The sequence below is a fragment of the Gamsiella multidivaricata genome (assembly GCF_025024155.1).
Source record: "Gamsiella multidivaricata strain RSA 2152 chromosome Unknown BC939scaffold_62, whole genome shotgun sequence".
NCBI classification, from domain to species: Eukaryota; Fungi; Mortierellomycota; class Mortierellomycetes; order Mortierellales; family Mortierellaceae; genus Gamsiella; species Gamsiella multidivaricata.
This window is the reverse complement of record NW_026251770.1, coordinates 1-26,766: the sequence shown is the minus strand read 5'-3', so window position 1 is coordinate 26,766 and position 26,766 is coordinate 1. Positions and strand designations below refer to the sequence as shown.

The 26,766-nt window shown below is 51.2% G+C and overlaps 9 protein-coding genes across 9 annotated transcripts; 3 read left to right on the top strand and 6 right to left on the bottom strand.

Moving 5' to 3' along the window:
* Window positions 1-1,511: 1,511 nt before the first annotated feature.
* Window positions 1,512-3,036, top strand: BC939DRAFT_414132 (DTW domain-containing protein). The gene is made up of 3 exons (XM_051552973.1): window positions 1,512-1,957; window positions 2,052-2,175; window positions 2,275-3,036. Exons 1-3 carry the CDS (start codon window positions 1,580-1,582, stop codon window positions 2,979-2,981), a joined length of 1,209 nt encoding a protein of 402 aa, XP_051409193.1. The 5' UTR covers window positions 1,512-1,579; the 3' UTR covers window positions 2,982-3,036.
* Window positions 3,037-3,465: 429 nt separating this feature from the next.
* Window positions 3,466-6,143, top strand: BC939DRAFT_460319 (uncharacterized protein). Its single transcript, XM_051556860.1, has 2 exons — window positions 3,466-4,088; window positions 4,427-6,143. The coding sequence occupies exons 1-2, from the start codon at window positions 3,573-3,575 to the stop codon at window positions 5,951-5,953; spliced, it is 2,043 nt and encodes a 680-aa protein (XP_051409192.1). The 5' UTR covers window positions 3,466-3,572; the 3' UTR covers window positions 5,954-6,143.
* Window positions 6,144-6,166: 23 nt separating this feature from the next.
* Window positions 6,167-7,922, bottom strand: BC939DRAFT_460317 (uncharacterized protein). The gene has a single exon (XM_051556859.1). It carries the CDS (start codon window positions 7,748-7,750, stop codon window positions 6,311-6,313), a length of 1,440 nt encoding a protein of 479 aa, XP_051409191.1. The 5' UTR covers window positions 7,751-7,922; the 3' UTR covers window positions 6,167-6,310.
* A 611-nt stretch (window positions 7,923-8,533) lies between these two features.
* On the bottom strand, window positions 8,534-10,085 carry BC939DRAFT_400502 (major facilitator superfamily domain-containing protein; the record flags this gene model as incomplete). The annotated part of the gene is made up of 4 exons (XM_051552552.1): window positions 8,534-8,789; window positions 8,914-8,979; window positions 9,071-9,290; window positions 9,458-10,085. The coding sequence occupies 4 exons, from the start codon at window positions 10,083-10,085 to the stop codon at window positions 8,534-8,536; spliced, it is 1,170 nt and encodes a 389-aa protein (XP_051409190.1).
* A 2,209-nt stretch (window positions 10,086-12,294) lies between these two features.
* Window positions 12,295-13,543, bottom strand: BC939DRAFT_505801 (uncharacterized protein; the record flags this gene model as incomplete). Its single annotated transcript, XM_051560714.1, has 2 exons — window positions 12,295-12,924; window positions 13,316-13,543. The coding sequence occupies 2 exons, from the start codon at window positions 13,541-13,543 to the stop codon at window positions 12,295-12,297; spliced, it is 858 nt and encodes a 285-aa protein (XP_051409189.1).
* Window positions 13,544-14,746: 1,203 nt separating this feature from the next.
* BC939DRAFT_531331 (major facilitator superfamily domain-containing protein) lies at window positions 14,747-17,277 on the bottom strand. Its single transcript, XM_051561606.1, has 5 exons — window positions 16,864-17,277; window positions 16,595-16,670; window positions 16,331-16,553; window positions 15,454-16,161; window positions 14,747-15,282 (listed from the first exon to the last, which is right to left on the bottom strand). The coding sequence occupies exons 1-5, from the start codon at window positions 17,046-17,048 to the stop codon at window positions 14,870-14,872; spliced, it is 1,605 nt and encodes a 534-aa protein (XP_051409188.1). The 5' UTR covers window positions 17,049-17,277; the 3' UTR covers window positions 14,747-14,869.
* An 883-nt stretch (window positions 17,278-18,160) lies between these two features.
* On the top strand, window positions 18,161-20,675 carry BC939DRAFT_531330 (major facilitator superfamily domain-containing protein). The gene is made up of 5 exons (XM_051561605.1): window positions 18,161-18,574; window positions 18,752-18,827; window positions 18,869-19,091; window positions 19,261-19,968; window positions 20,140-20,675. The coding sequence occupies exons 1-5, from the start codon at window positions 18,390-18,392 to the stop codon at window positions 20,550-20,552; spliced, it is 1,605 nt and encodes a 534-aa protein (XP_051409187.1). The 5' UTR covers window positions 18,161-18,389; the 3' UTR covers window positions 20,553-20,675.
* Window positions 20,676-21,419: 744 nt separating this feature from the next.
* Window positions 21,420-22,799, bottom strand: BC939DRAFT_479645 (uncharacterized protein; the record flags this gene model as incomplete). Its single annotated transcript, XM_051558865.1, has 1 exon — window positions 21,420-22,799. One exon carries the CDS (start codon window positions 22,797-22,799, stop codon window positions 21,420-21,422), a length of 1,380 nt encoding a protein of 459 aa, XP_051409186.1.
* Window positions 22,800-24,282: 1,483 nt separating this feature from the next.
* On the bottom strand, window positions 24,283-26,766 carry BC939DRAFT_265265 (uncharacterized protein). Its single transcript, XM_051551095.1, has 3 exons — window positions 26,468-26,766; window positions 26,288-26,351; window positions 24,283-26,050 (listed from the first exon to the last, which is right to left on the bottom strand). Coding segments are annotated over exons 1-3 (1,524 nt in total). The 5' UTR covers window positions 26,470-26,766; the 3' UTR covers window positions 24,283-24,592.

The window sequence follows — 26,766 nt, the reverse complement described above, 5'->3', positions numbered from 1 at the left end:
GCCCTCGTCCTCGTCCTCATCCTCGTCCTCATCCTCATCCTCGTCCTCATCCTCGTCTTCGTCTTCGTCTTCGTCTTCTTCAACATCAGCTTCTTCAACACCATCTTCGTCCTCAGAATCTTCGTGCACGACTTTTATTTCTTCATCTCTCACCTGTGACAACCTAATTCCGGGAGACGCATTGGCTGAAAGTTCCAGCAAGCATAAGCGACAACGGTTGTCCCCACGCAGTCTAAGACCTGCAAACTTGTTCCGCAAGTCCTCTAAAACGCAAGGAAAGTTGCGTGCTATGGACCACTCAGCGAAGGCCACCAAGTCTACACACTCGCCACCAACATCAGGACAACCACTGGTCGCTCACCGGAAGCACCATATCTCCAGAATCAATCGACTGCTCGATCCGAAGATCTCAGTCCTGCCTACTGTGCTGATCGAATTTCTGTCGATGGCAACGACACCATGCGACTACTGTGGTCGACGGATGTTCACATCAGGATGGGTCGACTTTTTGGAGCCTGCAAAAGTGAGTAACTCGCGGATGGTGATCCCAATCCGCCATCGGATGTGTTCGCTCCGATGTGTACGGTCGCAATATCGGGATAGCTTTGGAGGTGAGTTGACAGAGGCGTTCGAGACAACGGATTTTCATATCGGACCTAATGGAGAGATGGTTGGATCTAGACCGATTATGGTGGAAGAGCTGGATGAGTACATGATTGAGGCAATCCAGGTGGCTGCCGAGGCTGCGGGAATCTCGATCGTGCATTTGTTGGAGCAGTACCAGCAGCGACAGCAACAGTTACAAATACAGCAGCAAGAGAGCGAGAGAGAAGCTGAAGAGGCTCCGTCAATAATCCCAAGCACTTCCATGCCGAGGGAAGTCTCTGGAGTCGAAGGCAGTATTTCTATTATGGCACTGAATCAAATGAATCCAATCAACAGTCCAGAAGCTCAGCTCTCTCCTCCAGGACCCACATCGGTGGTCCGTCAAACAACTGCAAGAATCCGCCGATCGCTTTCTCGTCCCATGGCACCCATAGAGATCCAGGTAGACACGCTGGGCCAGCTTCGTCGCGTGGTATATCGTCAGAACAGGAGTACGGGCCCCCGAAGGCGGTTATTGGAGACGTTTAGGTCGCTGAGTCAGGTAGGACAGGCTAACGGGCTCGGAGGCGCTGGTGGGGCAGGTGGAGGGTTGGGAGTGCTTGCAGCTGCCGGACTGGGTCCCCATCTGGGGGTTAATGGTGGTGGTGGAGGCGGGGGTGGCCATTTCGGAGCGGATACCGGTGCAGGTGCAGGAGACAGACGTGCGGGGGTCGCGAGGGCACCGGGCGAGGTGATGAACGTTACAACGTTCGCGACAGAGCTGGAGAGATTTTAGTAATAAACTGTTGTTTGGACGCGTCTAGGGGATATGTGAACCTTGAACGTGTTTTGGTTTTGCCGCCAATTTTCATCTGGCACCTGTGACTGGGCGGTCATTATTTTTTTTTTTTTTTGTTTTCCGGCACAACAAAAACACTCTTCTTCAACGAATCGCCTTCCCACGAACAGCACAGGGACAACACATATACTACGAATGACGACCAACATTGCCAACAGCAGCAGTAGTGGCAGTGGAGGCAACAAGAAATACACGTCTCCGTTTACGCAATTCGACATCTCCTCGACTGCCGTCCTCGACACCATCGAGAAAAAGTTCTGTCCGACATGCAACAGGAACGTTCGTTACTTTTGCAACAAGTGCCTCAAGCTGGTCAACTGTCCTGAGGGTGCGGTGCCTCAGCTAAAGCTTCCAATAAAGATTGATGTCATCAAACATGAGCAGGAGAGGGACGGCAAATCGACGGCGTTGCACGCAAAGATCCTCGCACCAGACGACGTGGAGGTGTATGGGTGGAAGCAGATGCCGGAGTACAAGGACGTGGATCGCCTCTTGCTGTTGTTTCCAAGTCCAGTAAGTCGGTGCTGGATCCAAGCATCGGTCGAATCCACCTATTCCGGCTATGCGTATTAATAGTCTTGTTTCTGTTTTTTTTTTCCGTTATCAGGGTGCGAAACAACTATCAGAGATCGATCCCTCATCATTCGACAAATTAGTGGTGATTGACGGAACATGGGAGCAGGCAAGCAAGATGGCCAAGAGCGACAGCCCACTGCTCAGAATGAAAAGAGGTATAGCTGGGTTGCATTTTTGGATCGGTTCCTCACAGCATTTAAAAGGGAGTATGGCTGATAGGATCAAATTGCAAATTTTTGTCAACATGCGAATAGTTACGATCGCACCACACGAAACATTGTTCTGGAGACACCAGAGGAAATCAGACGACCATCTTGCCACCATCGAGGCGATCTACTATTTCTTGAGGGAGTACCATGAGACTTATCTCTCTGCACTTCCAGATCCAACCTCGTCGCCGGAATCATCATCGAAGTCGACCGACATCTCACCACAAACAACGAAGGAAGACACGGATGCTGCAATTGGATCTCCAGCTCTCGGCAATCCTGCCTCTTCATCGTCTTCCGGACCACAGAGCGGCGGCGAAACGAATGCTCCACAGGCTCTACATGGAAACGGACAAGGAACGAAAGTGATTACGCCTCACAAGGAGTGGATCGACTCTCGGAAATTGGGACCGTATACGAACCAGTTCGACGACATGCTGTGGTTCTACAAGTACTTTTACGAGCTGATCCAGAGGACATACCGTGAGCGGACGGATGGCAGGGAGTTCACGATGAAGCACAAGAAGGGATACATTCACTATAGTACTAAAAACGATGGTCAGGCACAGGCGTCCTCGGCATCGGGATCATCTGTATCATCATCACATGCAGGGGCACCATCAACAGAGCCGGATGTCTCGGTGACTACAGGCGAGATAACAGAGGGATCAATGTCGGAAGCTGGTCCCAGTGCAGAGACAACAGCAGCTGCATCGACAACAGTCTCCTCATTAAGGAACGCAAACAAATAAAACCAATTGTTCTACTTTTGCACTTCGGGGCTGAATCGGTGGTAGCAACAAGTGCAAGGCCTTTGTGTTCTAGTTTTAACGTTTTGTTGAAGGAGGCAGAGCATACCCATTTGTGCATGTTCCGAATGCGGCGACAAATGCTATTTAATTTTGTGTCTGATGAGCAATCTCGGTTGTAGTCTATGCTGGCTTGATTTGCACTTCCCGGCGGACAAGGAACATGAGGAGCTGCAGGGCCATGGTGCAGGATGTGGTCCATTGGGTTTATCCATCAAAATGGACAGTGCGCATCTAAATGAATGGACGGCATGGGGCACAGCCTACCGGATCTGGGGCATTGGTACCTTGTTGCTGGTACCTGTCTTTTGCGCTTGAAAAGAGGGACCACTGAATGCACCTTGTAGTCCTTAGTCCGACTTCGTCTCCGCAGAAAAATAAAATAAAAATATTTAAGGTGTCTTCACCCTTTTTTTTTTTCTTCCTTCATTCCCATTCCGCTTTTTTCTTCATTCTCATCTATACGTTCATTCCTCTTTCCTTCTCTCCATATAACATCTTTTAAAACAACACAGCCCCTTTATTGTTTTCTCTATGCCAGCAACTGTCCCCTGTTCAGAACACTTCTCGGACCACCAGGACTGTCAAGTCCAGTCTGATGCTGTCTCCGACCCCGAAAACACCATACACACCCCCAGCGCCAGTGGCGGCAGCGACCTCAAAAGCTGCGAATCCATCCCCTCGCCCCCAATCACGCCGGCTCTCTCCGATACTTCTTTATCATCCAGCTTGTCAACAACGCCGGCCAACGAAGATCAGCAAATAGAGCTCCCCTTTAGGTTGGTGACTCACCCGGCTGTGGTCTATACCTCGGAGCTGCTCTCCGATCCTGCCTATGTCGGTCGGATGCATACAGTCAAGGTCTTTGACTTTGACCAGACACTCTTCCAGTCACCGCTACCCAACCCTGCGCTTTGGGACCCGTCATTCCTGGGAATTTTGACCTCATGGAATTATTGCGGAACGGGTTGGTGGCACAATCCAGGCACGCTCGACTTGGGACCTGAGGTGGAGAAGTCTTGCTGGAAAGGCTGGTGGAATGAGGAGGTTGTAAGTTGAACGTGCTCTATTGGTTGACATGATTTTATGGTGAAGAGGAGGAGTGAGGCGCATTTGATGCAAATGACATAGGATGGGAGTAATTTAAAATGGAAGCCGGGGAATCATCCTTGGAAGCTATTTTCGCATGTATATCATTTTTCCTTTTTTTATGCGTCGAATGCAACAAAGCCTAGCATCATACATTTTGCATGGTTTTTTTTTTTTTTTTTTTGTCGGTACTAGTGACTTGTGGGCGCGATCATGGGGTTGTAAGTGTTGGGATTGTTACATGGGAACACAAATGCAAATGCACTGACTTAAACCGGTTATCTGGATTGATTGGTTAGGTCAAGGAAGTTCAGGAGTCATCAAAAGATCCAGGATGCTTGACGGTACTCCTTACCGGCAGAAACGGGCCAACATTTGGACAGAAGCTGATCGAGATGGTACAGCGGAAAGGACTAGACTTTGATCTCATTGCCACCAAACCGACGACGGTAGCGCTCATGGAGAACAAAGTACCGTTTGTGCCGACGAAAAAGTTGTTGAAGCCGGTGGAAAAGTATCTGAAAGTGCACACCTTCAACACGAAGTACGACTTTTTGTACAACCTGCTGCTAGAGTACCCGATGATCCGGTCGATGCATCTCTGGGACGATCGACCCTGTCAGGTGGCCAAGTTCCGACAGGTTGGACAGGAGTGGCTCGACAACAAAATGCTGGACAACTTTGAGATCACCGTCGTGCAGCAGGCATTACTATACATGGATCCACAGCGAGAGATCGAGCTGGTTTTGAGCATGGTCGAGGCGAATAATAGGCAGGTTGATATTGAGCACGCTGGAGGTCCGTTCTTGGTCGCAGGAGTGGGCGCTCTTCCCAGGACACGACCGGAGTTAAAGGACCGAAACATCTGGGATCCTTACGAGACGTACATTCCACAGGCGAGACTCAAGATCGAGATGACTAAGATCGTACGATACACAGGTGTTTTGTTTTCGGAGTATGTGCAGCGAATCATGTTGGAGAAGACAGGATGTTCGAATCAGCTCAATCCAGCAGAGCAGTGGATCGAGCGGCCACAGACACTGAGAGGGCAGGACTTGAGCAAATGGGTTGTACCGGGCGATTTGCATGTGACACTTTGCCTGGGACCTGCGACTGAAGAGTATCTGCAAACGATCGGAGGGCTCGGGGCGACGGTCCTTGTCGAGGTTGAGGCACTTGGAGAGCATGAGGGGCGGATATGGGCTTTGAAGGTCAAGGAGATGAATCCCAGCAGTTGTCAGGAACAGCAGGATCTTCTGATCGTGGCCCCTGATGGAAAGACATATTCGAGTCTCGATGCTCTGCGATCAGCGTATGCAGCTAATGAACCATCCGCCGCACCTATCGACTTGAACAACTTGGGACATGTCATTCTGAACAGGAACGTCACACCGCACATCACGATGGCATACGACCGACTCAATGGTACTCGCGCTGTCGACTCTGGCCGGATAACGAACTGGGAACCCTTGACGACCCCACAAGGAACACCCTACCCTCGTCGACTAGTCTTTGTAGGCACGATTGGAGAGAAAAGACTGATGGGCATGAAAGCACGGAAATTGGCGCAGCCATCGAAAGCGGAGGTCAGTGTGGCGAACGTCATCAAGAATTTGCACGGAGACAAGGGTATCTCGGGCAAGGAACTCGGGGAGATGGTCCGGTGTGTCAAGGAGGAAATGGAGAGGCTTTCTGTCGAGAACCGGTTGGCGAACGAGGAGAGGATTGCGACGATCGCGCAGGAGGTGTGCGATCGAGTGGAAACGAAGAAAGTGGCCTCTGAATTGTTGTCACAGCAACATAGTCCTAAACTACAGGCAGCCTAAAGGATGCGGGACGTCATTCGAAGGTGTGTGTGTGTGGGGGGGGGGGAAGGAAGACCATCACAGGAGATCGCCACCATATTTTTTTATACCGTACAACCTCGTCATCTCTGTACTTTTAGACATTAATAAATTGCACTGCAGTTGAGCAGACGAAAAAAAATAGAATAAAAAATAAAATAGGACTTAGGACTTCGTATTATTACATTACTATACATTATGCAGATGCTATGCTATGGGTCATCCTAGCTGTGAGGACTGACAGTAGTCTATACAAGGAAGTGGCTCATTAGGGACTTGAAGGGAAAAAATAAAAAAAAAAAGATGATCGTATAAGGTGCTGTGGACGTTTGCAGACCGTTAGGGCTGTCCATGGGGCTCGTTCGATGCTTTAGAGAGTGTCAGGAGCTGTTTCTGGCGGACGCTGTAGAGGATCGTTCCGCCAATGGAGATCAGGACGACCAAGACTTTGACAACTGCGCCCAGGATATCGGTTACCGCGGGGGTGTTTGGTGTCGGAGTCGGTGAGGCGGTCGAGGTGGTCTCGGACGGTGAGCTTATCGTAGGAGAAAAATTGGGTGGTGCGGATGCAGATACAGAAGGAGGGGTAATGAGCGAGGACGTGGAGATCGCAGGGGAGGAGGAAGAGGAGGAAGAGGAGGAAGTGGAGGAGGAGGAGGAGATATATTCGGAGGTCCAGGATTGGGTGCGTAGGTTGTAGATCACTAGGGCTTCCATCGGGCTGTCTGTGTTGGGGATGGTAGAGGAGCCGCCCCAGGCGAGGAAATGGTCACTTGAGACAGCGCAGGCAGCACCCCCACGCGCGTCCGTCGAAGGTGCGTCTGGGCCGCGTTTCCAGGTCATGGAGGGGATGTCAAGAATGTAGATATCGTTCATGGCGGTGGGTGAATTGGTGGAGAAGCCGCCAAAGTATACGGCTTGCGCTCCTCCAGCGGATGAGACGAAGCACGCGCCGGTGCGTGTGGCAGGAATGTCGCCCGTGGTATTTAAAATGCTCCAGGTCGCGTTCGTGATGTTGGGTGTGAATGCGAGGAGGCGGATGGGGTTGTGTTCCTCGATGACGAGGATCTGCTTTTGGGGCGCGCTCCAGATCGCAGACACGATCGCACTCACCCTGTCGTCGAGGGCATCGTCGTTGTCCATAGGGATATTGTCGATCGTGCCGGTATTCAGATCCAGGCGTCGGACGAGCGGGTTATCCGAGGCCGGATCTGTGTTTGAGAACATGTAGACAAGTCCCGTATCTGGATCGGTCACGGCTGCAGAGGCTCCTCTACTGAGAGGAAGGTCGGTGTTGGTGGTGAGGTTATCGAGTGATAGTCCGAGTGTCCAAGTTGCGGAGGAGGTAGAGTATTGGTACGCAGGATCGTTGAACGCGACAAACCAGGTCTGTGCATCTGCAGAAAGTGTGCTCACCATGCCTGCTGTGCCCCATCCTACCCATCCATCTTCACCTGTTAGTGATGGTGAAGTAGTAGTGGGACCGTCTGGTAATTGCTGGATGATGGGGTTACTACTATTCCAAGAGACGGATAAGTCGAGCACGAATGCTTGTGGGATGGTTGTTGTTGGTATTATCGAATTGGTGCTGGTGTAGGTGCTCGGTACACCGCCCAGGATGTAGAGATTCTGGTTCTCGACAAAGGCGCTGGTGGCTCCGGTCGTGAGGGTGGGCTGGAAGGATTGGCGGGCGTAGGCGACGTGGGTACAAAGGGTGAAGAAGGTGATGAAGGCGGTGATGAGATTAGGGGAGCATGGACGTGAGCAGGTTAGAGACATTATTGAGAGGATGTTTGTATAGACGAATGAAAATGTACGTGTTGAGGCGTGATAGGGATGAGGGTGATGAGGAAGAGTGGACAAAGAGAAAGAAGCATAGACACGATAGGGATATAAGGACGAGACTAGGAAAGAAAGAGTGAAAAAGACAAAGAGATGCAGAGTAAAGAAGAGAACGAATGGTTGTACCGAAGAGCATACGGCGATGAGAACTATATGCTTTTCTATTTTTTGTTTTCCGCTACGCGTTTCATGCTCGGACAAAGGGGAGGCGATGTCCCCGATTGCTCGTCCACTACTACGGGAATGGAAATGCGGGTCGTGTGGTATAAACATATTGCATGCATATTATGTACATCCAAACCTATCGTCAACAAGGGTCTGGGCTGAGAAAGGGCTCCAGAACGGTTGCAATCATTCTCCTCCCCGCCCAAAAATCATGTTCAAGAGATACACTCGCACTATATGACACTAGAAAAAAAATCCCCCAGTGACTGAAGTTGATTGTAACCCCTGGTTTGAGAGTTTTTAATCTTCGGTCACTTTGTTGGCCAAGACTCAAAATAGAATATCGAACATAGCCTCTTTGTGCACAGATACGATAATTTCACTGCATTAAAAATTCAAGGCGGGCAATCTTCCCAGTACGTTGGTCCCCCTTCCCTCTCCATCCACCACCATCCCGGCAGTGCGCAGATGACATGCAGAGTTATTTTGTTTTTTTATTTGTTTTTTTTTTTTTGGGCTTGTGAGTTTTATTATGCTACATGAAATAGGTTACATCTAGGCGATGGCGAACAGCTTCTTGTTGATGCGGAAGCGGATGAAGAGCACAAAGAACGCGGCCAGCACGGGTGAGAACCCTGCGAACATGATCGCGCCAATGTACCTGCCGTTCTGTGCATGCATGATTGCCGTCGCAATAGGGGCGCCCAGCAAATTCCCAACGACGTTTCCAAAGTAGAGGATTCCGAGAGCTGCAGACAGGCGCTCGATACCGACGACTTGGGCCACAACCACAGGGAAGATACTGATGAATCTGATAAGTCGGAATGACAAAAGACCAAAAAGACCAATAAAAAAAAATGGCGGGCATATTAGCAACGGTATCTGTTACTGTGGAGGTTCTTTCCCAGTAGTCCTGTCTCACGAGTTTTGCTTACCCTCCTCCGAACAGACCGTAGACACACATGAAGGCGGTCAAGATCCCAATAGTGGAGGCCGCACTCCTGAGAAGTAGTGAAATGAAAATGAATGCGATTATTAATAAAACGATTAAGACAACACAGGTCTACTCAAGGGTAAAGCGATTTAAGCAACTGGGAAACGTACCAGATCGCGAGGCAAGATAGTCCGGCGAAGAAACAGCATGTGAACAGGGTGTTGGTGCGTCCAAGTTTGTCGGCAGCAACACCCAGCCCGATTCGTGATGCGGCATTGATGCCTGAGAAGAGACTGATGAGGTTGGCACCAGTGCTGGCGGATTGATTGAGTTCCACGCTGCTGTACGTTGGGATCAAGAAGATCGGTACCATATATCCTAAAACGATAAAATCGATGTAAGGTTAGAACACCATGTCATACGCTTCCTAGCTGATATTATACGCCCATTTTTGATAGTGATGGGTACGATGCGATCTCCCTTACCGAAAGTGACAACGAAGGCTGTCAAGAGCAACCAGGCGAAACCAGGAACCCTGAACAAACTTAAATCAAAGATGGGACCTTTTTTCGCAGTCTTCACTCTCGGCTTAATGAACGCAAAAACCGCCGACATAAAGCCCAGAACCGCAAATCCAGTAATGCGCTGACACCACCGGACACCGACCTGTGCGATCAAAAATCTCGTCAATGGCGCCAGGGCCAATCCTCCAATACCCGATCCTGCGACCGCGATTCCGTTGGCCAATCCACGACGCCTCTCAAAGTACTGCGCCGTGACCGAGATTGAGGAGAAGAAGACCAATCCACCACCAACACCAAACAGCAACCCCTGGGTCAAATACAAATGCCACAGCTGTGTCGCAAAACTCGCTGTGATGAATCCCAGGGACGCGACTAGGATGCCGATCGCGACGACGGCGCGCAGGCCCAGAAACCGGGTCAGGGGCGCTACGAAGGGGCCTGGAAGAAACATGGCGGAAGCACCGATACTACCGACCCATGAGATATCCGTGGGCAGGGCGCCCGGGAAGGTGTTGGATTGCAAAAAGTAGGCTTGGTAAACACCAAAGGTGATGTTGGGTGCGAATGCCCAGAAGTTGACCACGAACGAGGACAGGACGACGAGCCAGCCGAATCCACCCTCGGGGTAGTCGAGTAGCTTGCCTTCCATCGCAGGATCAACTGTTGTCTCGATCTCCTTCTCGTTCGCGGTTTCAGTATCGTCCAGATCAGACGATGAACGGCCTTGCTCGTCGGGCTCGTATTTTTCAGAGATGACCGAGGGAGCCTTGGATCTGGGACGATCGTGATGATGATGGTGGTGGGAGTGGTTGTGTTCAAGGTCATGGTGGTGTGAATCTGTGTGTGGGATACCGGATGAGAGGGCCAGGCTTGTGGAGGAAGGGTTCTCGAAGGCCATGGCTAGTGTGGAAGGAAACTCTGAGGCTGGAGTCATCTCCCCGACCTCATGGTGTGTCTCCGGATGTACGTGCTGGTGCTCTGTTGCTAAAGTCATTGCTCAAAAGTGTGGGTGGGCGGTGAAAAGCGTTGATGTTGGTGTGATACGAGAGATCAAGATATGAAAATGGAATAATGGGAATCTATCGTGGAGAACGGGAGGAGAAATGGGGTATATAAAGAAACAAGGCGGCACAATGAGGGGAGCCGAATAGGTGATATGCTGTAGAGATGCAAAAGAATGAGGATATGCTATGCGGAACTAAAGAATAGAGAGAACAGTTAGGAAGAGAGTAGAAGGGAGAAAAAAGGGACAGGAATCAAGGTCTTTTATACTTTTCATCCTTTCTTTTTTTTTTTCCATGTCTGCAGTCGTCTTCCGCTAAGACAACAGCAACAGGGCAGCAAAGGACAGAAAGAAGTGGGACCACCCATCAAGATGTCTCGGCATGTCCGTAGAGCAAGCACAATAAAGAACGATTGGCGCATCGTGCCCATAATTGGATGTAGCCTTAAGGTTGCTGGGCTAATGAACCTAAAGCGATATAGACCAACATCTCTATTTCTCCAGTTCTCAAAAGTTAGCGACAGGCACAAACCTCCCACCTCTGCTTTTCTAGACCTTTACGCCCATGCTCTTCGCTTTTCATCCTTGATTGTGTGCGAGGCATATAGGGCTAGGGAGTGACATTCGCTGAGGGAGTAAATGGCTGCATCTCGGCTCTTGTATTTCCCACTAGAGTGCATGCAACAGCCAAATGTAACCGAATGAGAAAAGGAGAGGTTGTCCCCCCCTCCCTTCCCCGGTAAACTTTAGCTGTAAATGATACTATGGAGACTGCGCAGGGACCAAGAATAAAGGAGGAAGTGGTGCTTGTGGTTGCTCCTCGGTAAAATGATGCGGGGTGTGCGTTTAAATGAGATGGTTGATGTTGATACTGGATTAGCTGCTTTTTTTCACAAAGCGCCCACTCACAAAACCCATCGAATGAATGGACAATAGGGTCACAGAATGAGGGCATGTAAACAAAAGACAACGCGGAAGGATTTTATCCGTCAGAGGTTGTTCATACATCATCTTGGAGCAAAGCCCACTCATTCTGTGGTGTTGTGCATGGGTGCAAAACAAAAAAAAAGCGGGTCAATGGAACCGAGCAAAGATGATCACCAGCTCAAGGAAACCTAAAAAGCTTTTCTTAAACTCAACCACTTAAGAAATCCTTCCCCAGCGGATGCATGCATCGGTGGACGCGATAGCTAAATGCCTTTTGCATTAAACGCTACTTACTCTCAGAATGACTGGTTCTGGGCGCAGAGGACAAAGCGACAGAGGACGACAGTTTGTTGGATCCATAAGCTATGCTGATCTACGTCGATCTTTCACTCAATAGTGCAAATGAATCTGTAGTGTAGATATCCTCTCGGTTCGCACGGCTGCACTGACTGTTATGTAGCTCACACATGATATCTTCCCATGCATAGGGGAGGGCATCGATCGAGATACTAATATTAGTTTGCATCCCCCTGTGTTCTGTTAAGCCGATCGTGCATGCAATACATGGGTCCATATACTGAAGCCTAATGCGTAACAAATCAAGCATATCCCTAGACTTTGTAGAATGACGGTACGCCGGTTTGATAGTCATGGCGGGTAACCCTTTTCTTTCTGCGGAGTGAAGCAAAAATAGCATGGGCCCCATCGGAGTTCGCACTCCCGAAATTGGATTCCAATGAGACATAGACGTGTGTCTTTACTCAGAAAATGTGGTGCGCGCTGCGTGGACGAAGCACCAAGCATGTTTGATCCGCCTTTGCTCAATGGTAAATCTTAATCCTAGTATGGTCCTTTTCTTCGATTGCGCAGCAGGGTCTTTATGTTAGTTAAAGCTAGACACATTTTTAAACATGTATTAAAGTGTGCTCTATTCCCCCACTGTGTGATTGTTTGTGGTCCACGACTGCGTAACTATAATCTCGTTGGATCGATAAATCATGTCATATCTCTTGAATACATCAGATTCAACTCCTGTTGCTGCTCCTGATGCTGATGCTGATACTCCTGAATATCCTGCACCATAATCTCTTGATCCTCCTGGGGATGTATTCGGATACAAATACGCTGGCGCAGAATTATGTGTCCCACTGTTTGGACGGAACCCATGCTGGTCCTGATATCCTTGTTCTTCCTGTGGACTAGTAAGCGGCATGAGCGGCTCCATCTGAAAAGCTTCACTGCTTCTTGGCTTCAATCTGTCCTGGTCGTCGGTCACTTGACTGTCACTCGAACTCGAGAGTACTTTGGGCTGGTCTCGACTCTTCCACCGGTAGAACAGAAATGCGGCAGCAGCTACAACAGCCGCAAGACCTCCGGCGACGCCTCCAACGATCGTCCCGACGGATACTGGTGATGGAACGATCGCAGGGATATAGTGGGAGATGCTGAAGGTGCGGTTGCGGTTGGGCTGGGACCTGATGATGTAAAATCCGACTGCCAGACGTTGGTGTTTAGGTTGTAGACGACGGTAGCGCTGTTGGTCAGAGCCGTAACCTTGCTATCGTATCCGACCCAGGACACAACCATGTCGTCCGCCACCGAACAGGCCGCGCTCCACAGGCAACTGCCACATTGCCGTCGGTTCCTTTGGTCCAAGTGAGCATGGCGACGTCCAAGCTGTAATATCGTTCAGTGCCGCGCGTGATTCAAAATGCCACCATCTTAGTGCCTCCATAGGCCGGGACTAGGCAGTGACTCTTCCCTGCTGGCGGTACATCCCCTGTATCGGATAACAGCGTCCATCTGGAGCTCGGCAACTATTTATATAGTCCCCTCTGAATGGTATTTGCTGATGCGGTCGTCCCTCCATACACGAGAAGACTTTTCTGGACAACATTCCATATCGCTGCAAAACTGACGACTCCTGTAAGAATTGGATGAGTTGGTACGGTGTTGATGCTGTTGATTGCCGGCTGATACTGCTGTATAGGGGTTGTTCCATTGACGATCCATCCGTTCATCACATAAACAAGCCCGGTCGATGAATCCGTGGCAGCTGCGAAGCCACTTGCCCTATTCGCATTCACGGACCGCCCAATGATGCTCCAGGTATCGTTGTCGGTGCAGTACTTGTGTGCAGTCTGATTTGCAAGCAGGAGCCAGGTCTTGTTGTTCATGAAGGCCCCGGCACACTTGGAGTCACTAAAGTCGTCTGCTAGTTTCTTAAAAGCCGGTTGTGATGTTGACTAGCTGATGGACAAGTCGAGGGAGAAGTACTGCCCGGACGGCTGCGAGGTGGTGCTTGTGCTGCCTCCGTGGATGTACATAGCCTTCCCTCCTATGAAAACGGAACCCATGCACCAGAGTGAGGCCGGCTGGAATGTCGACTGGACATCGGTGGTATATGGTGTAAGGAAGGCAAGAAGGCGGGGAAACAAGGTGGATAAGAGAGAGAGATAGTATTTGACTGGTGATTGCGGCTGTCTTTTCCACTGTGTTGACCTGAGTATCATTTTGATGAGTGCTGGACCAAGGTACTATTCACAAACGGAGGACATGCAGTACGTGGAGGAGAAGGAGCGGGGAAGGGGGAGAGGAGAGGAGAAGAGATACAAACGGACTTTCTGGCCCTGCCGGGGGGGGGGGGGGGGGATTTTTTAAGTGCCAATCAGCGGATAAGGTATAGACTATCAGAGTTTGCATAGCCCGGGCCTCCCTCCGCCCTCCCGCCCATGTCCAAGCACAATTTAAAAGTGAGCCTCATGCACCTTGCTTCACCCGTCTCTGAACTTGTTTGTTGCCCTGGACGCCTTGCTCCCACCTTCGAAGCCTTCCACCGTGCAAGTAGCATCGCAATACAATAAGGTTGTCTTCTCATGTTGTTATTTCTCCGTAGCAAGCAACTTGGACCCTCCCCAACTTTTTACGCTAGGCGATCAAAAGTTCATACATACACCTTTAGCCTGCCCGTACAGAACTCTACAGTTTTGTATATCGCAAGGTTCACATTTGGTCCAGGCAGTGCGCACAAAGGGAGGACCCCTCAGGCCCCGTAAAACACCACAGTTACCAGCTATGAAATAGAATTAGAATCCAATTGCTCGCCAGTCTTTGTTTCAGCATCCCCGCCATAATGATCGTCGAGAGCGACAATCAGAGTTATTTTATGTGCAGGAGTAGAGAGCGCAGGACTCACAATCGCGTTGCCACAGATTTGATATCGTGGAGAGGCGGGCGAAGTACTAAACCGCCCACAGATCAGACCACCCTCTGTAATTTCAATGCTGCCCTTTCACCTCCCCTCAGCTGCACGATATACCAAATGCTCCCTTGAGCCTCGAGTAAAGGGCCCTGTGCGGGTTGTATCTTTACATGGATATGTTGAGTAGCAGCGTGTTTATGTATTGCAGCACTCCTAGTCCAGTGTACAAAAGTAGAGGGGAGGGGAGGGGAGGAGGGAGGACTAAACAACGTTTGCATACTCCAGGCCCCTCGTTCTATGCTCATAGTCTCTTCTCTGATGGATACAGCACGCCATCATGCACCGTGCTATTTGTAGATCCTGCCCTCCTGGCGACCTTCAGCTCCGTGATCGTGTTCCCAGCCAGCTCCTCCTTGTCACCGTCCCCTGCCGTCGTCAGCTCGTCATCCACACTTGCAGATACAGGCAGACCGGCCTCGACAGCCTCGAGGACTTCGATAGGGACCTTGGGCCCACGAACGGGGTCGCTGTTCGGGTACAGGGCCAGAGTGACTACGAGTCCAACACCGGATATGACGACGTACGAGTAGAAGGCGGCGCGGTATCCGGGCAGCAGCTCTGCGCCCGTGGCAGTGACAGGGTTCTTGTTGTTGGCAATGATGTTGGAGATGGCGATCCCGATAGGTGCGCCGACCTGCAGGCAGAGGTTGTAGACTGCCGATGTGAGAGGTAGAGAGGTAGAGAGGCAGAGAGGTAGAGAGGTAGAGAGGTAGAGAGGTAGAGAGGCAAGAAAAAATGGTTAGCAGCTGTAGATCTTCACCGACTGTGCACGTCTACAGGAGGGTTGAATCAAGCATGCTTCGAACCGTCCACAGCACAACTTACCAGCTCCAACCACCCCTTGGTCCTCGTCCGCAGCATCGGCCACCGAGTTGATCTGGCACGTCACCCAGATGCAGGCCATGGCGACCATGTTCAGGATCAGCGATGGGAACGGGACGGCCCAGTACGAGGAAGTGTCCTTGAGCTGTGCCCACAGGACGCCAGAGGCGATCAAGAAGAACCACCCGACAACGACAACGATCTTGGACCGGACCAGCGGGATCACCACCGAAAGAATTCCCACGACAATGAGCGACCCGACACCGTGTGGGATGAACCCCAGCGAGGTCTTCAGAGACGTGTATCCGAGCACGTTCTGGAACGCAAGCGATACGAAGTAAAAGTGTGCGTTCATGGCCGCCATCATGCACAGGGCAGTGGCACAGGACGCAAGGAACCGGCGGGAGCGCCAGATGTGCAGTGGCATGATCGGGTAGTCGATCCTGAGCTCGATGATGATGAAGCAAACGAGAAGGGCGACCCTGATCAGGAAAGGCGCCAGGGTCTTTGCGACGGCCCAACCAGCGGCGGGACCCTCGCTGAGGTAGTAGATGACACCGACTATCCCCAAAGTGAACGAGGCCATGCCGAAAAAGTCAAGGCGGCGATCCTCGGCCTTGCCTTGCGCCTTCTCGGCAGGAATGACAAGAATGCCGAGGATGGTAAGGGCGAATCCGATGATCCCGGTGATATAAAACATCCATCGCCAGCCTAGAGGGCAGTTGTAGGAGAAAAGAAGAAAGAGAAAGGGATGGGGAGTGAGATAGGGAGCGGGATAGGGGGCATAAGGTCAACAGCGTTCTTCGATCAGACTACATGTGCAAGGACAAATGGGGGTTCGCTGCACATGGCGCAGAGAAGCAAACGACCGAGTCCATACCAATGGTGGATCCGAGGATGCCGCCGAGCAGGACGCCGACGATGGATCCAATGGCAGCAGTGCCGCCAAAGATGCTCAGGGCCCTGATACGCTCCGGTCCAGCTGGATAGGTGGTCGTCAGGATGGCCAGTGCGCTAGGCACAGTGAAACCGGCCCCCGTTCCCTGAAGAGCACGTCCAACGGACATCATGGCCGGGTCCTTTGCAAAGCCATTGACGATGGCCTAGATCGAGAACCAGGCCACGCCGAGGATGTAGATGTTACGGTGGCCAAAGAGATCGCCGAGACGACCGCCGAGAAGAAGAAAAGCACCGTATGCCAGGCATAGGCAGACGAGACCCTGAGGCATGAGAGAGAGAGAGAGAGAGAGAGAGAGAGAGAGAGAGAGAGAGAGAGAGAGAGAGAGAGAGAGAGAGAGAGAGAGAGAAGGAGGGAGGGATAGATCGCGTTAGATCACAAAGTGCGGATGTGAACGTGCATCGCGCAGCGCTCCGTCGCGGGAAATGGCTTGGTTCGTTTATACTTCCACCTACCATTGCAGTTGGTCGATGTGGAAACCAACGTCGCGCATGACCTTGGGGAGGACAATGGTGACACTGGCGACATTGATGGTATCGAGCATCTGAGCCATCGATACGATCGCCAGCAGGAGACTCTTCTTCTGATTCAGGTGACGATACCAGGGGAGATTGGCTTTCGCCATACTGCTGTCTGACATGGTGGAGTGCGGATTGTGTGCTCAGATTTGTTTGTGTGCGAGTCCGTGTGATATTTAGGCTGTGTGCAACTAAGTATGATATTCCAGGTGTATGCGTGCCTGTGCGGAGAACGTGATAAAGGCTTGAAAGAAAGAGAAAGGATACGGAAGATGCTAAGAGATTGAGGCGCGTTCCGCTGTCGCTCGAGTGCGCTCGCTTATTGTAGGCTGTTGTTTTGTTGCCTTGGTGAAGTTGATGAAGAACAGCAACAGAGGATGGATCGAGGTGTTTTATGGGCGAAAGCACTACTGCGCGCTGCATTCAGAGAACAGACGAAAATAAGCAAAGATGCTCCATGGCGGTTGACGTTTCTGCTGTAGCACCCTTGTGCAAATGCATGCCTCTGAATTCCAAAGAACAATCAGTTAAAGTGGCTGCTATGCAATTTCTTTCAATCGGCCAAGAATTCGCAGACTAGACTAGTTTAGAGCCAACTTTGCGGTTTGTGTATTTGCCCTGTCCACGTACCCCGTCTGCGCAAAGACACAAAGACCTATTACAAATACCACGTAATGTACTCTCCTGAGTGCGAAGCACGCGTGTAGGTACGGATATACCTTAACTCCGTTAAGCGTAACCTATCGAGTGTTTCACAAGGCCGCACCTGGATGCATGTCCGATTTGCAGTCTACAGAAAAAGTCAAGAGACGATCAGCGTAAAAGTGTATTAATGCATCTGATTCCCTTCTTCTACGTAATTGTTTCTGCAGATGCACCGCTTGTCGATATGGTCAATCGATGCACACCACTAACGCGTGCTGCTTTGATCGACAATTGCTGGAAACGATATGACCAAGAGCACAGCTGCTCTCATACTGCAAGTCTATTCCGCTCAGGCTGGAAATAGTTACTGCGGCAGTAGTGCTGCGCTCCTTCTCTTCTCTTTCTTTAGGGTCTTTACCGAGTCCTTCGCGCACGCACGCATACACCTAGAACATCACACTTACTTGCAGGTCCAACCGCCATGGAGCATCTTTGCTTATTTTCGTCTGTTCTCTGAATGCAGCGCGCAGTAGTGCTTTCGCCCATAAAACACCTCGATCCATCCTCTGTTGCTGTTCTTCATCAACTTCACCAAGGCAACAAAACAACAGCCTACAATAAGCGAGCGCACTCGAGCGACAGCGGAACGCGCCTCAATCTCTTAGCATCTTCCGTATCCTTTCTCTTTCTTTCAAGCCTTTATCACGTTCTCCGCACAGGCACGCATACACCTGGAATATCATACTTAGTTGCACACAGCCTAAATATCACACGGACTCGCACACAAACAAATCTGAGCACACAATCCGCACTCCACCATGTCAGACAGCAGTATGGCGAAAGCCAATCTCCCCTGGTATCGTCACCTGAATCAGAAGAAGAGTCTCCTGCTGGCGATCGTATCGATGGCTCAGATGCTCGATACCATCAATGTCGCCAGTGTCACCATTGTCCTCCCCAAGGTCATGCGCGACGTTGGTTTCCACATCGACCAACTGCAATGGTAGGTGGAAGTATAAACGAACCAAGCCATTTCCCGCGACGGAGCGCTGCGCGATGCACGTTCACATCCGCACTTTGTGATCTAACGCGATCTATCCCTCCCTCCTTCTCTCTCTCTCTCTCTCTCTCTCTCTCTCTCTCTCTCTCTCTCTCTCTCTCTCTCTCTCTCATGCCTCAGGGTCTCGTCTGCCTATGCCTGGCATACGGTGCTTTTCTTCTTCTCGGCGGTCGTCTCGGCGATCTCTTTGGCCACCGTAACATCTACATCCTCGGCGTGGCCTGGTTCTCGATCTAGGCCATCGTCAATGGCTTTGCAAAGGACCCGGCCATGATGTCCGTTGGACGTGCTCTTCAGGGAACGGGGGCCGGTTTCACTGTGCCTAGCGCACTGGCCATCCTGACGACCACCTATCCAGCTGGACCGGAGCGTATCAGGGCCCTGAGCATCTTTGGCGGCACTGCTGCCATTGGATCCATCGTCGGCGTCCTGCTCGGCGGCATCCTCGGATCCACCATTGGTATGGACTCGGTCGTTTGCTTCTCTGCGCCATGTGCAGCGAACCCCCATTTGTCCTTGCACATGTAGTCTGATCGAAGAACGCTGTTGACCTTATGCCCCCTATCCCGCTCCCTATCTCACTCCCCATCCCTTTCTCTTTCTTCTTTTCTCCTACAACTGCCCTCTAGGCTGGCGATGGATGTTTTATATCACCGGGATCATCGGATTCGCCCTTACCATCCTCGGCATTCTTGTCATTCCTGCCGAGAAGGCGCAAGGCAAGGCCGAGGATCGCCGCCTTGACTTTTTCGGCATGGCCTCGTTCACTTTGGGGATAGTCGGTGTCATCTACTACCTCAGCGAGGGTCCCGCCGCTGGTTGGGCCGTCGCAAAGACCCTGGCGCCTTTCCTGATCAGGGTCGCCCTTCTCGTTTGCTTCATCATCATCGAGCTCAGGATCGACTACCCGATCATGCCACTGCACATCTGGCGCTCCCGCCGGTTCCTTGCGTCCTGTGCCACTGCCCTGTGCATGATGGCGGCCATGAACGCACACTTTTACTTCGTATCGCTTGCGTTCCAGAACGTGCTCGGATACACGTCTCTGAAGACCTCGCTGGGGTTCATCCCACACGGTGTCGGGTCGCTCATTGTCGTGGGAATTCTTTCGGTGGTGATCCCGCTGGTCCGGTCCAAGATCGTTGTCGTTGTCGGGTGGTTCTTCTTGATCGCCTCTGGCGTCCTGTGGGCACAGCTCAAGGACACTTCCTCGTACTGGGCCGTCCCGTTCCCATCGCTGATCCTGAACATGGTCGCCATGGCCTGCATCTGGGTGACGTGCCAGATCAACTCGGTGGCCGATGCTGCGGACGAGGACCAAGGGGTGGTTGGAGCTGGTAAGTTGTGCTGTGGACGGTTCGAAGCATGCTTGATTCAACCCTCCTGTAGACGTGCACAGTCGGTGAAGATCTACAGCTGCTAACCATTTTTTCTTGCCTCTCTACCTCTCTACCTCTCTACCTCTCTACCTCTCTGCCTCTCTACCTCTCTACCTCTCACATCGGCAGTCTACAACCTCTGCCTGCAGGTCGGCGCACCTATCGGGATCGCCATCTCCAACATCATTGCCAACAACAAGAACCCTGTCACTGCCACGGGCGCAGAGCTGCTGCCCGGATACCGCGCCGCCTTCTACTCGTACGTCGTCATATCCGGTGTTGGACTCGTAGTCACTCTGGCCCTGTACCCGAACAGCGACCCCGTTCGTGGGCCCAAGGTCCCTATCGAAGTCCTCGAGGCTGTCGAGGCCGGTCTGCCTGTATCTGCAAGTGTGGATGACGAGCTGACGACGGCAGGGGACGGTGACAAGGAGGAGCTGGCTGGGAACACGATCACGGAGCTGAAGGTCGCCAGGAGGGCAGGATCTACAAATAGCACGGTGCATGATGGCGTGCTGTATCCATCAGAGAAGAGACTATGAGCATAGAACGAGGGGCCTGGAGTATGCAAACGTTGTTTAGTCCTCCCTCCTCCCCTCCCCTCCCCTCTACTTTTGTACACTGGACTAGGAGTGCTGCAATACATAAACACGCTGCTACTCAACATATCCATGTAAAGATACAACCCGCACAGGGCCCTTTACTCGAGGCTCAAGGGAGCATTTGGTATATCGTGCAGCTGAGGGGAGGTGAAAGGGCAGCATTGAAATTACAGAGGGTGGTCATTTTGACTTTGACCAGTGGATCATCAGATAACAGAAACGAAGGGGGCTTTCAATGCTTACTTTCCTGCGCAACACATAACATGTCCTTCAAGGACCATGTGCACATATCCATGCGTACATGTCCATACACATATCATAATATGCTTTTCTGCACCGTTGTTTAAATATTGATGCATGAGACAAACATTGCGTGTTGCATGCCTGGCTGGTTGGTTGGCTGGAGAATTGGTCGACTACTTGATTGTTTTTAATGCTGCGATGCAGATCTACATTCTATGGATGCGGGACTCAACGACAGAAGGGAAGAAGGAATGAATAGAAAGAAAGCTCTTGCATGGTCCAATTCGCTCTCAATTCCGCCCCAGAAACAAACGAAAACTTTAATGTTCAGAAACACACTATTTAGCTCTGTAAATAAATAGATCTTCCTTAACCTGAGCTTGCTTCTTTTAGTGGGTTTACCGGGGTAATACCTGAGCCGTACTGACTGGAAGTGATTGTGTGTAAGGGGTATAGGCAGACGCTGCGGTTACAGGCGATGCGGAAGGATGTGAAGTCTCAGGATTTTGAGTAGCTGTGCGCGGTCGGAACCACATAGCCCGACCGGTCGACCGGCTGGTATATTTAGTTCGCGGAAGGCGAATAAAATTGACGCGTGTGCGGTTGGGGTGTATGCGACTGAGGTTCAGTATAATACGAAGTGTCCGCAGATGCTGATTGTAGTTGTGATTGCGATTGTACCGAGATATACTGATATGGATGTTGAACCTGGGTAGATTGTGCCCTGGGTGCTGCAAATGTGATGGGCTTGGGATCGTTCAGAGGAATTGGCGCAGGGACATAAGGTTCCTTTGATCTCCTCCACCTCAGGATCAGGACAGCGGCCAAGATGAGAAGGACTAAACCACTGACGCTGGCGCCAATGATGACCGCCAGATTAGATTTGCTGCCACTTGGAGGAGAGTAGACGTAGTCGGTTGTCCAGGTTCCTGATTTCAGATTGTAAACAGTGATGACATTGGGGACACTACCATCTTGGTTTCCATTGTTAAACCCGCCCCAGGCGATGAAGTAGTCTCCCGAAACAGCGCAGGCATGGCCAACACGCGCGCTCACCAGATCGGCATCGGCTCCTCGGGTCCAGGTCATAGTAACTACATCCAAAACGTAGATGTCACCATACGCCGGGCCATCATCCGTAGTGGAACCCACGTTGCTGTCCCCTCCGAATAGGATCATTTTTGAGCCAGAGTACGCCGGAACGAAACAGGCGGCTCGGCGAGGCGAAGGTATGCTTCCTGTTGCCGTCTGTAGCTTCCATCCGTTCGTTGGGCTGTAAAGATACAGGTCGTTGCTTGTGGTATTGGTAGCGTAGTCGAAGCCGCCGAACATGAGCGCGCCCTTTAACGAGGTGGACCAAGCGATAGAGTAGAGGAACGACCTTGCGAGACCCTGTGGAAGACTAGTCGAGGAAATCGAATTCCTGTACGATGGATCATACACGAGTTCGTATCGGACTCCTGCAGAGTCAAAATATCCATTGGGGATGTAAATCTTTCCAGTTTCTGGATCGGTTGCAGCACCAATGCCGTTCGAACTGGTGATGTGACTGTCGTTCTCCAGGGTGGCCCAGTTTGAAGCCGCGAAGTTGTAGAGGTACATTGTCTGGTTGGAGATCAAGAACCAATTCTGATTATCTTTGGTGAGGGTGCTAGCAATGCCCCTCTCAGCATATCCGTCTGGAAGGTGCTTGTAGGATGGGCTGGTTGTGCTCCATGAAGCAGATAGATCGAGCGAGAACATCTGGGGGACCAAGCTGTCCGTCGATATTGTGCGTCCTCCCATCACCCACATTGCTTGCCCCTCGATGAAGACACTGGCAGGCTGGTAGGTTGGGCTCGGGATGTATCCCTGGGCGTGAATAGCTGTAGCATTGAACAATAGTGTTGCGAAGAGTGAGAGCAGGCGGAGTGTGCCTGGGCGATGAATTTTGGGTGTTGACATTATGAATCCCAGACTATGTTAAGGATGCCGCAGGGTTTCTTCAGGGGGTTGAGGGGGATGAGGGAGCCAAGGCGAGAGTGTCAAAGGAACAAAAGCAAAGATGGAGGGGATTGAGTGAGAGAAAAAAAAATGGGCGAGGAACAAAGAGAATAGCGATTTTTATGTGTTGTTGTTTTGTCTGTTGTCGGCATGCGAAAGGGGCTCTCGGTCATACATACCCTCTGTTCAGCACGCTACCTCGCCCTCGTCCTGTGAAGAAAAGATGCTCACTTTGAGGATATATAGGTGGGCGCAGACATGCAAAGCGCTATTTTTGTGGGCACTGCTCAGATTCCCGCTGTTCACACGGTGCCTGGCGCAGATGGGACCCATGATCAGCGGGCGGCTTTGGCTGGGAGATATGGCAGGTATTGTTGGCGTCAATGTCGTGCTGGCTAAATCGTTTACGGCGGCATCAGTAACGACTGTCGCGCGCACAGACGGCGGTGGAATAAACAGAGCATACTGATATTTTTAATAGATGCTGGCGGCCTGTACCTTTGGGTTTCGGAGGGTTGCAGACTAATATGATCCAATAGGGGACGGATGACCGTGCACATTGAAACAATCAAGGGTTTGTCCACTTCTTCGTTGTACCCTCCCAACCATGCACTCACGTAATCCTGTACCTGCCATCGCACACTTCACAGTGCGATCGCTTTGCCAGTATTTAGCACAAGGAGCATGCAGTGAATTTTTTTTATTTTTTTTATTATCAAGATGTTAAATAAATCCCGCCGCTGTACAGTAGTCTAATGCTCATTACTTGCTCAAGACGCAAACATCATTTTCTGCGTTTATCGATACACTATATTGAACTCGTTGACTATCCTGTTTTGGTCGGCATTTATCGTTTGAAATCCAGCCGTTACAGCCGTGTTGCGCCTTAGTAGCACCCCTCCAGAGGCCACACTTTCGGTGCTCCATGGCCACTTCAATCACAGCGTTGACGGTCGAGGACGGTTGGGCTTAGATCTGTTCTTTGTCGGGATTGGTAGCCCATGGTTCTTTGTGTGACCGCTCTGATCTCCTAGGGTTGTCTGTCCAATTGGAAGCTGCAGGGTTATAGAGATATACCATTTGGTCGGAGACCATGAGCCAGTCCTGGCTATCCGCGGTGAGGGTGTTGGCAATGGACCAACCCATGTGTCCGTCTGGAAGGCGTTTGAAAGCTGGACTCGATGTGCTCCACAAGGTCGAAAGATCGAGCTCGAACAGCTGGACGACTACAGCATCAACGCGTTTTGTTTGTACTCAACAACAGGTGTCAAAAAGCGGCGGCAATCATAGCATGGAGCGATGAAAACCGGCAAGGAAGAGCTATTTGTCAACCTAAACATCCTCTCGTCACAGGAGAAACAATTGACGAACACATGGGCTATTACTGCTGTGCAGCGCGTTACTTGTATATGTTTACATTTGCATTTATTAAAAAATAGTTCTAACCTCCAGCTCTGTCTCAATTGATGGCAAAAGCACTTCCCCTGCATGCATACACGCATGCTGTATCTTTCGACGAAAATATGCCCTCTGTATTGTGAACGATAGGAACCATGTTACGAGGCACGACCACATGTACTTTTGAATCGAGAATTGGACGGCCGCATATCTTGCTGTGTTCCCTCTCGTAGCAGCTGAAGCTAAACGCTTAGGCTGTAACTTTTAAGCCGATCCGCAAATTCCTAAAATCTCCTGGAACTTTCTTGTGGCCCATGCAAAAATGTTTATTTACAAAGAATAAAGTTAATGTTGCTCTACGAGCATGACTTGGACAAAATCTGGTCAAGCTCCATCCGTGTTCGCATCTCAGTCCCCGTCCTCTCTGTCTTGAGCTCCACCAGCTTACGACTCTTCTCCTTCAACAATGTCATGATCGCCCTACAGCCGGGATCGCCAATCATCGGATTTCCGGATAGATCCAAATGTGTCAGATTCACACTCAAGAACGCCATTCTTACAAACGTCAGTGCCGAGATCTGATCCATGTTGTTGTCGCTCAGGCTCAGCTGGACCAGCCTCATGAACAACTTGGGTACAGATATCGCCTTGTTCGCAGTACCCTCCACAAGGAACAACACGCTCAGTGCAGCATGTGTAAACCCCGCACGCGACAGTCGCAAATGGTTGATTCCCGGATTGGCGTGCATCAATCCTCTAAAGTTATTTGCGGCCTCTTCCGTATCGATCAGCACGTTATCGAGCATCAACTTCGTCAGCAGCTTGCAGTCCTTTGGTAGGTTTGCGCCCTGCAGGAACCGAGGGAATCCCTGGATGGAAAGTCGTTCGAGCGTTGAGCACTTGAGAACGCACTGTAAGTTAGAGTAGATTGCACCCGACACAGAGTTGCCGTGGATTTCTAAATGCGTGAGTCGTTTCGAGGCCAGCGCCTGTCCCAAATCACTGAACAACGACTGAATGGAGCTCAGCGCGGCACGGTGGGACCGTTCAGGCGTTTCAAAGTACTCAGAGACGATACGGATCGTGACGTTGCGAGTCTCGGGGTTGTTCCAAAGAGCGTTTGTAAAAATGATCAGCGATGCCGAGCTCCGCAGAGTGACCTTGACCTCGGGTCCGCGTTTCGTCAGCGTCTCATAGTCGCTCAGTGAAACGTGGTACTTGTCCATGATGGATTCGCCCTTCAGCATATGATCATAGCACTCCTTGCACACCCAGATGGTCCGTCCATTGTTCAACACGATTCCATTCAGTTCGCCTGTCATGCTTTGTGTCCTGTCCGATGCAGCCGCGGCCATGAGCAGGATCTTGAGCGCCTCTCTCTGATGGTTCTCCGTCGCCAGATGCATCTCGTACAAACTGTCCGTGTCGAGTCCTGCCGTGTTAAGATGGGTCCTGTTATCCGCGTTCGCCGCGTAGAAAGCTGCAGCCGTGGCAGCCAGGTCTCCAACAACGCCCAACGCCGCCTGATACTGACTACCTACAGCGGCGGCACGGGCGAAATAACTGGTGATGGTGCTCATCAGCTTGACAGTATCCCGATTGTTGTGTAAAAAGTCGTTTGGATTCTTGATGGTATAACCGTTGTGGGACGTCATGTGCACAGACTCCTCATCGCCGTTGAGGGACGAAGGTGCCTGGCACGGCAGGAGGATGCGGATGGGTCTGTAGGGTCCTCGCACGAGCGGCTCCTCGAGCGTGGGTGCGATCAAGAACAGCCGCGGGACATCGTCTTTAGAATCCATGAAATTCTTATTCTATTTAACAATATGGCATATGGTGAATGGTAGGTTAAAGATACCGAAATCAGTAAATCGCAACTAAAGAGGGCGCTGCTCTCTCTCCTGATCTTGATATGGACGTACCAATCCGGCTTGCTTCAGCTTGGTTGCAATGAGCTGTGAAATATCCATGGCATGGGGTTTTGCGGCTGCTGTCGTGATGCTCGGCTGCTGCGCTGGTGGGACTGGACGAATCCCTGTAGCCGTGCTTACCTCAGTGTGCGAATGGGTGGGTGGTGGTTGGTATGTCTGTGCGGCTAGTGGTCGCTGCTGTGGCCTAAACGGGTTAAAGACATGTTGAGTCGGTTGAGGAGGCCTGAATGGCTGAGAAGCAGGCTGTGTTGGCACGGCGGTCGGCGGTCGATACGTCTGAGAAATGGATGGGGTCTGTACATTCAGTGGTTGGTAGGTTTGCGGAGTCGTGACTGCCGCCGAGGCCGTGGGGGCCGTGCTTGATGTCGAGTAGGTATGAGTAGGTGGTGGACGGAAGGTCTGTGATGGGCTAGCAGGCGGTTGGCTGTGGTTGAGAGCCGGCGAAGATTGCTGTGAGACAATCGAGGTTGTGCTGGATGAAGAGTAAGTCTGGGTGTGCGTCGGTCGAGTGAACTGAGACGAAGTGGGTGTAGTACTCGAGATGGTTGCCGAGGCAGTAGTTCCAACGGTGGCAGGCTGAGTGCTCGACGAAGAAGTTG

Bases quoted from the DNA above. Each gene is read 5' to 3' on its own strand.
- BC939DRAFT_414132 (XM_051552973.1), top strand. From the start codon at position 1,580: ATGACGACCAACATTGCCAACAGCAGCAGTAGTGGCAGTGGAGGCAAC. The intron at 1,958-2,051 runs GTAAGTCGGTGC...TTCCGTTATCAG, and splicing joins TGCTGTTGTTTCCAAGTCCA to GGTGCGAAACAACTATCAGA. The intron at 2,176-2,274 runs GTATAGCTGGGT...ACATGCGAATAG, and splicing joins ACTGCTCAGAATGAAAAGAG to TTACGATCGCACCACACGAA.
- BC939DRAFT_460319 (XM_051556860.1), top strand. From the start codon at position 3,573: ATGCCAGCAACTGTCCCCTGTTCAGAACACTTCTCGGACCACCAGGAC. The intron at 4,089-4,426 runs GTAAGTTGAACG...TTGATTGGTTAG, and splicing joins GCTGGTGGAATGAGGAGGTT to GTCAAGGAAGTTCAGGAGTC.
- BC939DRAFT_531330 (XM_051561605.1), top strand. From the start codon at position 18,390: ATGTCAGACAGCAGTATGGCGAAAGCCAATCTCCCCTGGTATCGTCAC. The intron at 18,575-18,751 runs GTAGGTGGAAGT...CTCATGCCTCAG, and splicing joins CACATCGACCAACTGCAATG to GGTCTCGTCTGCCTATGCCT. The intron at 19,092-19,260 runs GTATGGACTCGG...ACTGCCCTCTAG, and splicing joins CATCCTCGGATCCACCATTG to GCTGGCGATGGATGTTTTAT.
- BC939DRAFT_531331 (XM_051561606.1), bottom strand. From the start codon at position 17,048: ATGTCAGACAGCAGTATGGCGAAAGCCAATCTCCCCTGGTATCGTCAC. The intron at 16,671-16,863 runs GTAGGTGGAAGT...CTCATGCCTCAG, and splicing joins CACATCGACCAACTGCAATG to GGTCTCGTCTGCCTATGCCT. The intron at 16,162-16,330 runs GTATGGACTCGG...ACTGCCCTCTAG, and splicing joins CATCCTCGGATCCACCATTG to GCTGGCGATGGATGTTTTAT.
- BC939DRAFT_265265 (XM_051551095.1), bottom strand. The intron at 26,051-26,287 runs GTAAGCACGGCT...ATTGTTAAATAG, and splicing joins CCACCCATTCGCACACTGAG to AATAAGAATTTCATGGATTC.
- BC939DRAFT_460317 (XM_051556859.1), bottom strand. From the start codon at position 7,750: ATGTCTCTAACCTGCTCACGTCCATGCTCCCCTAATCTCATCACCGCC.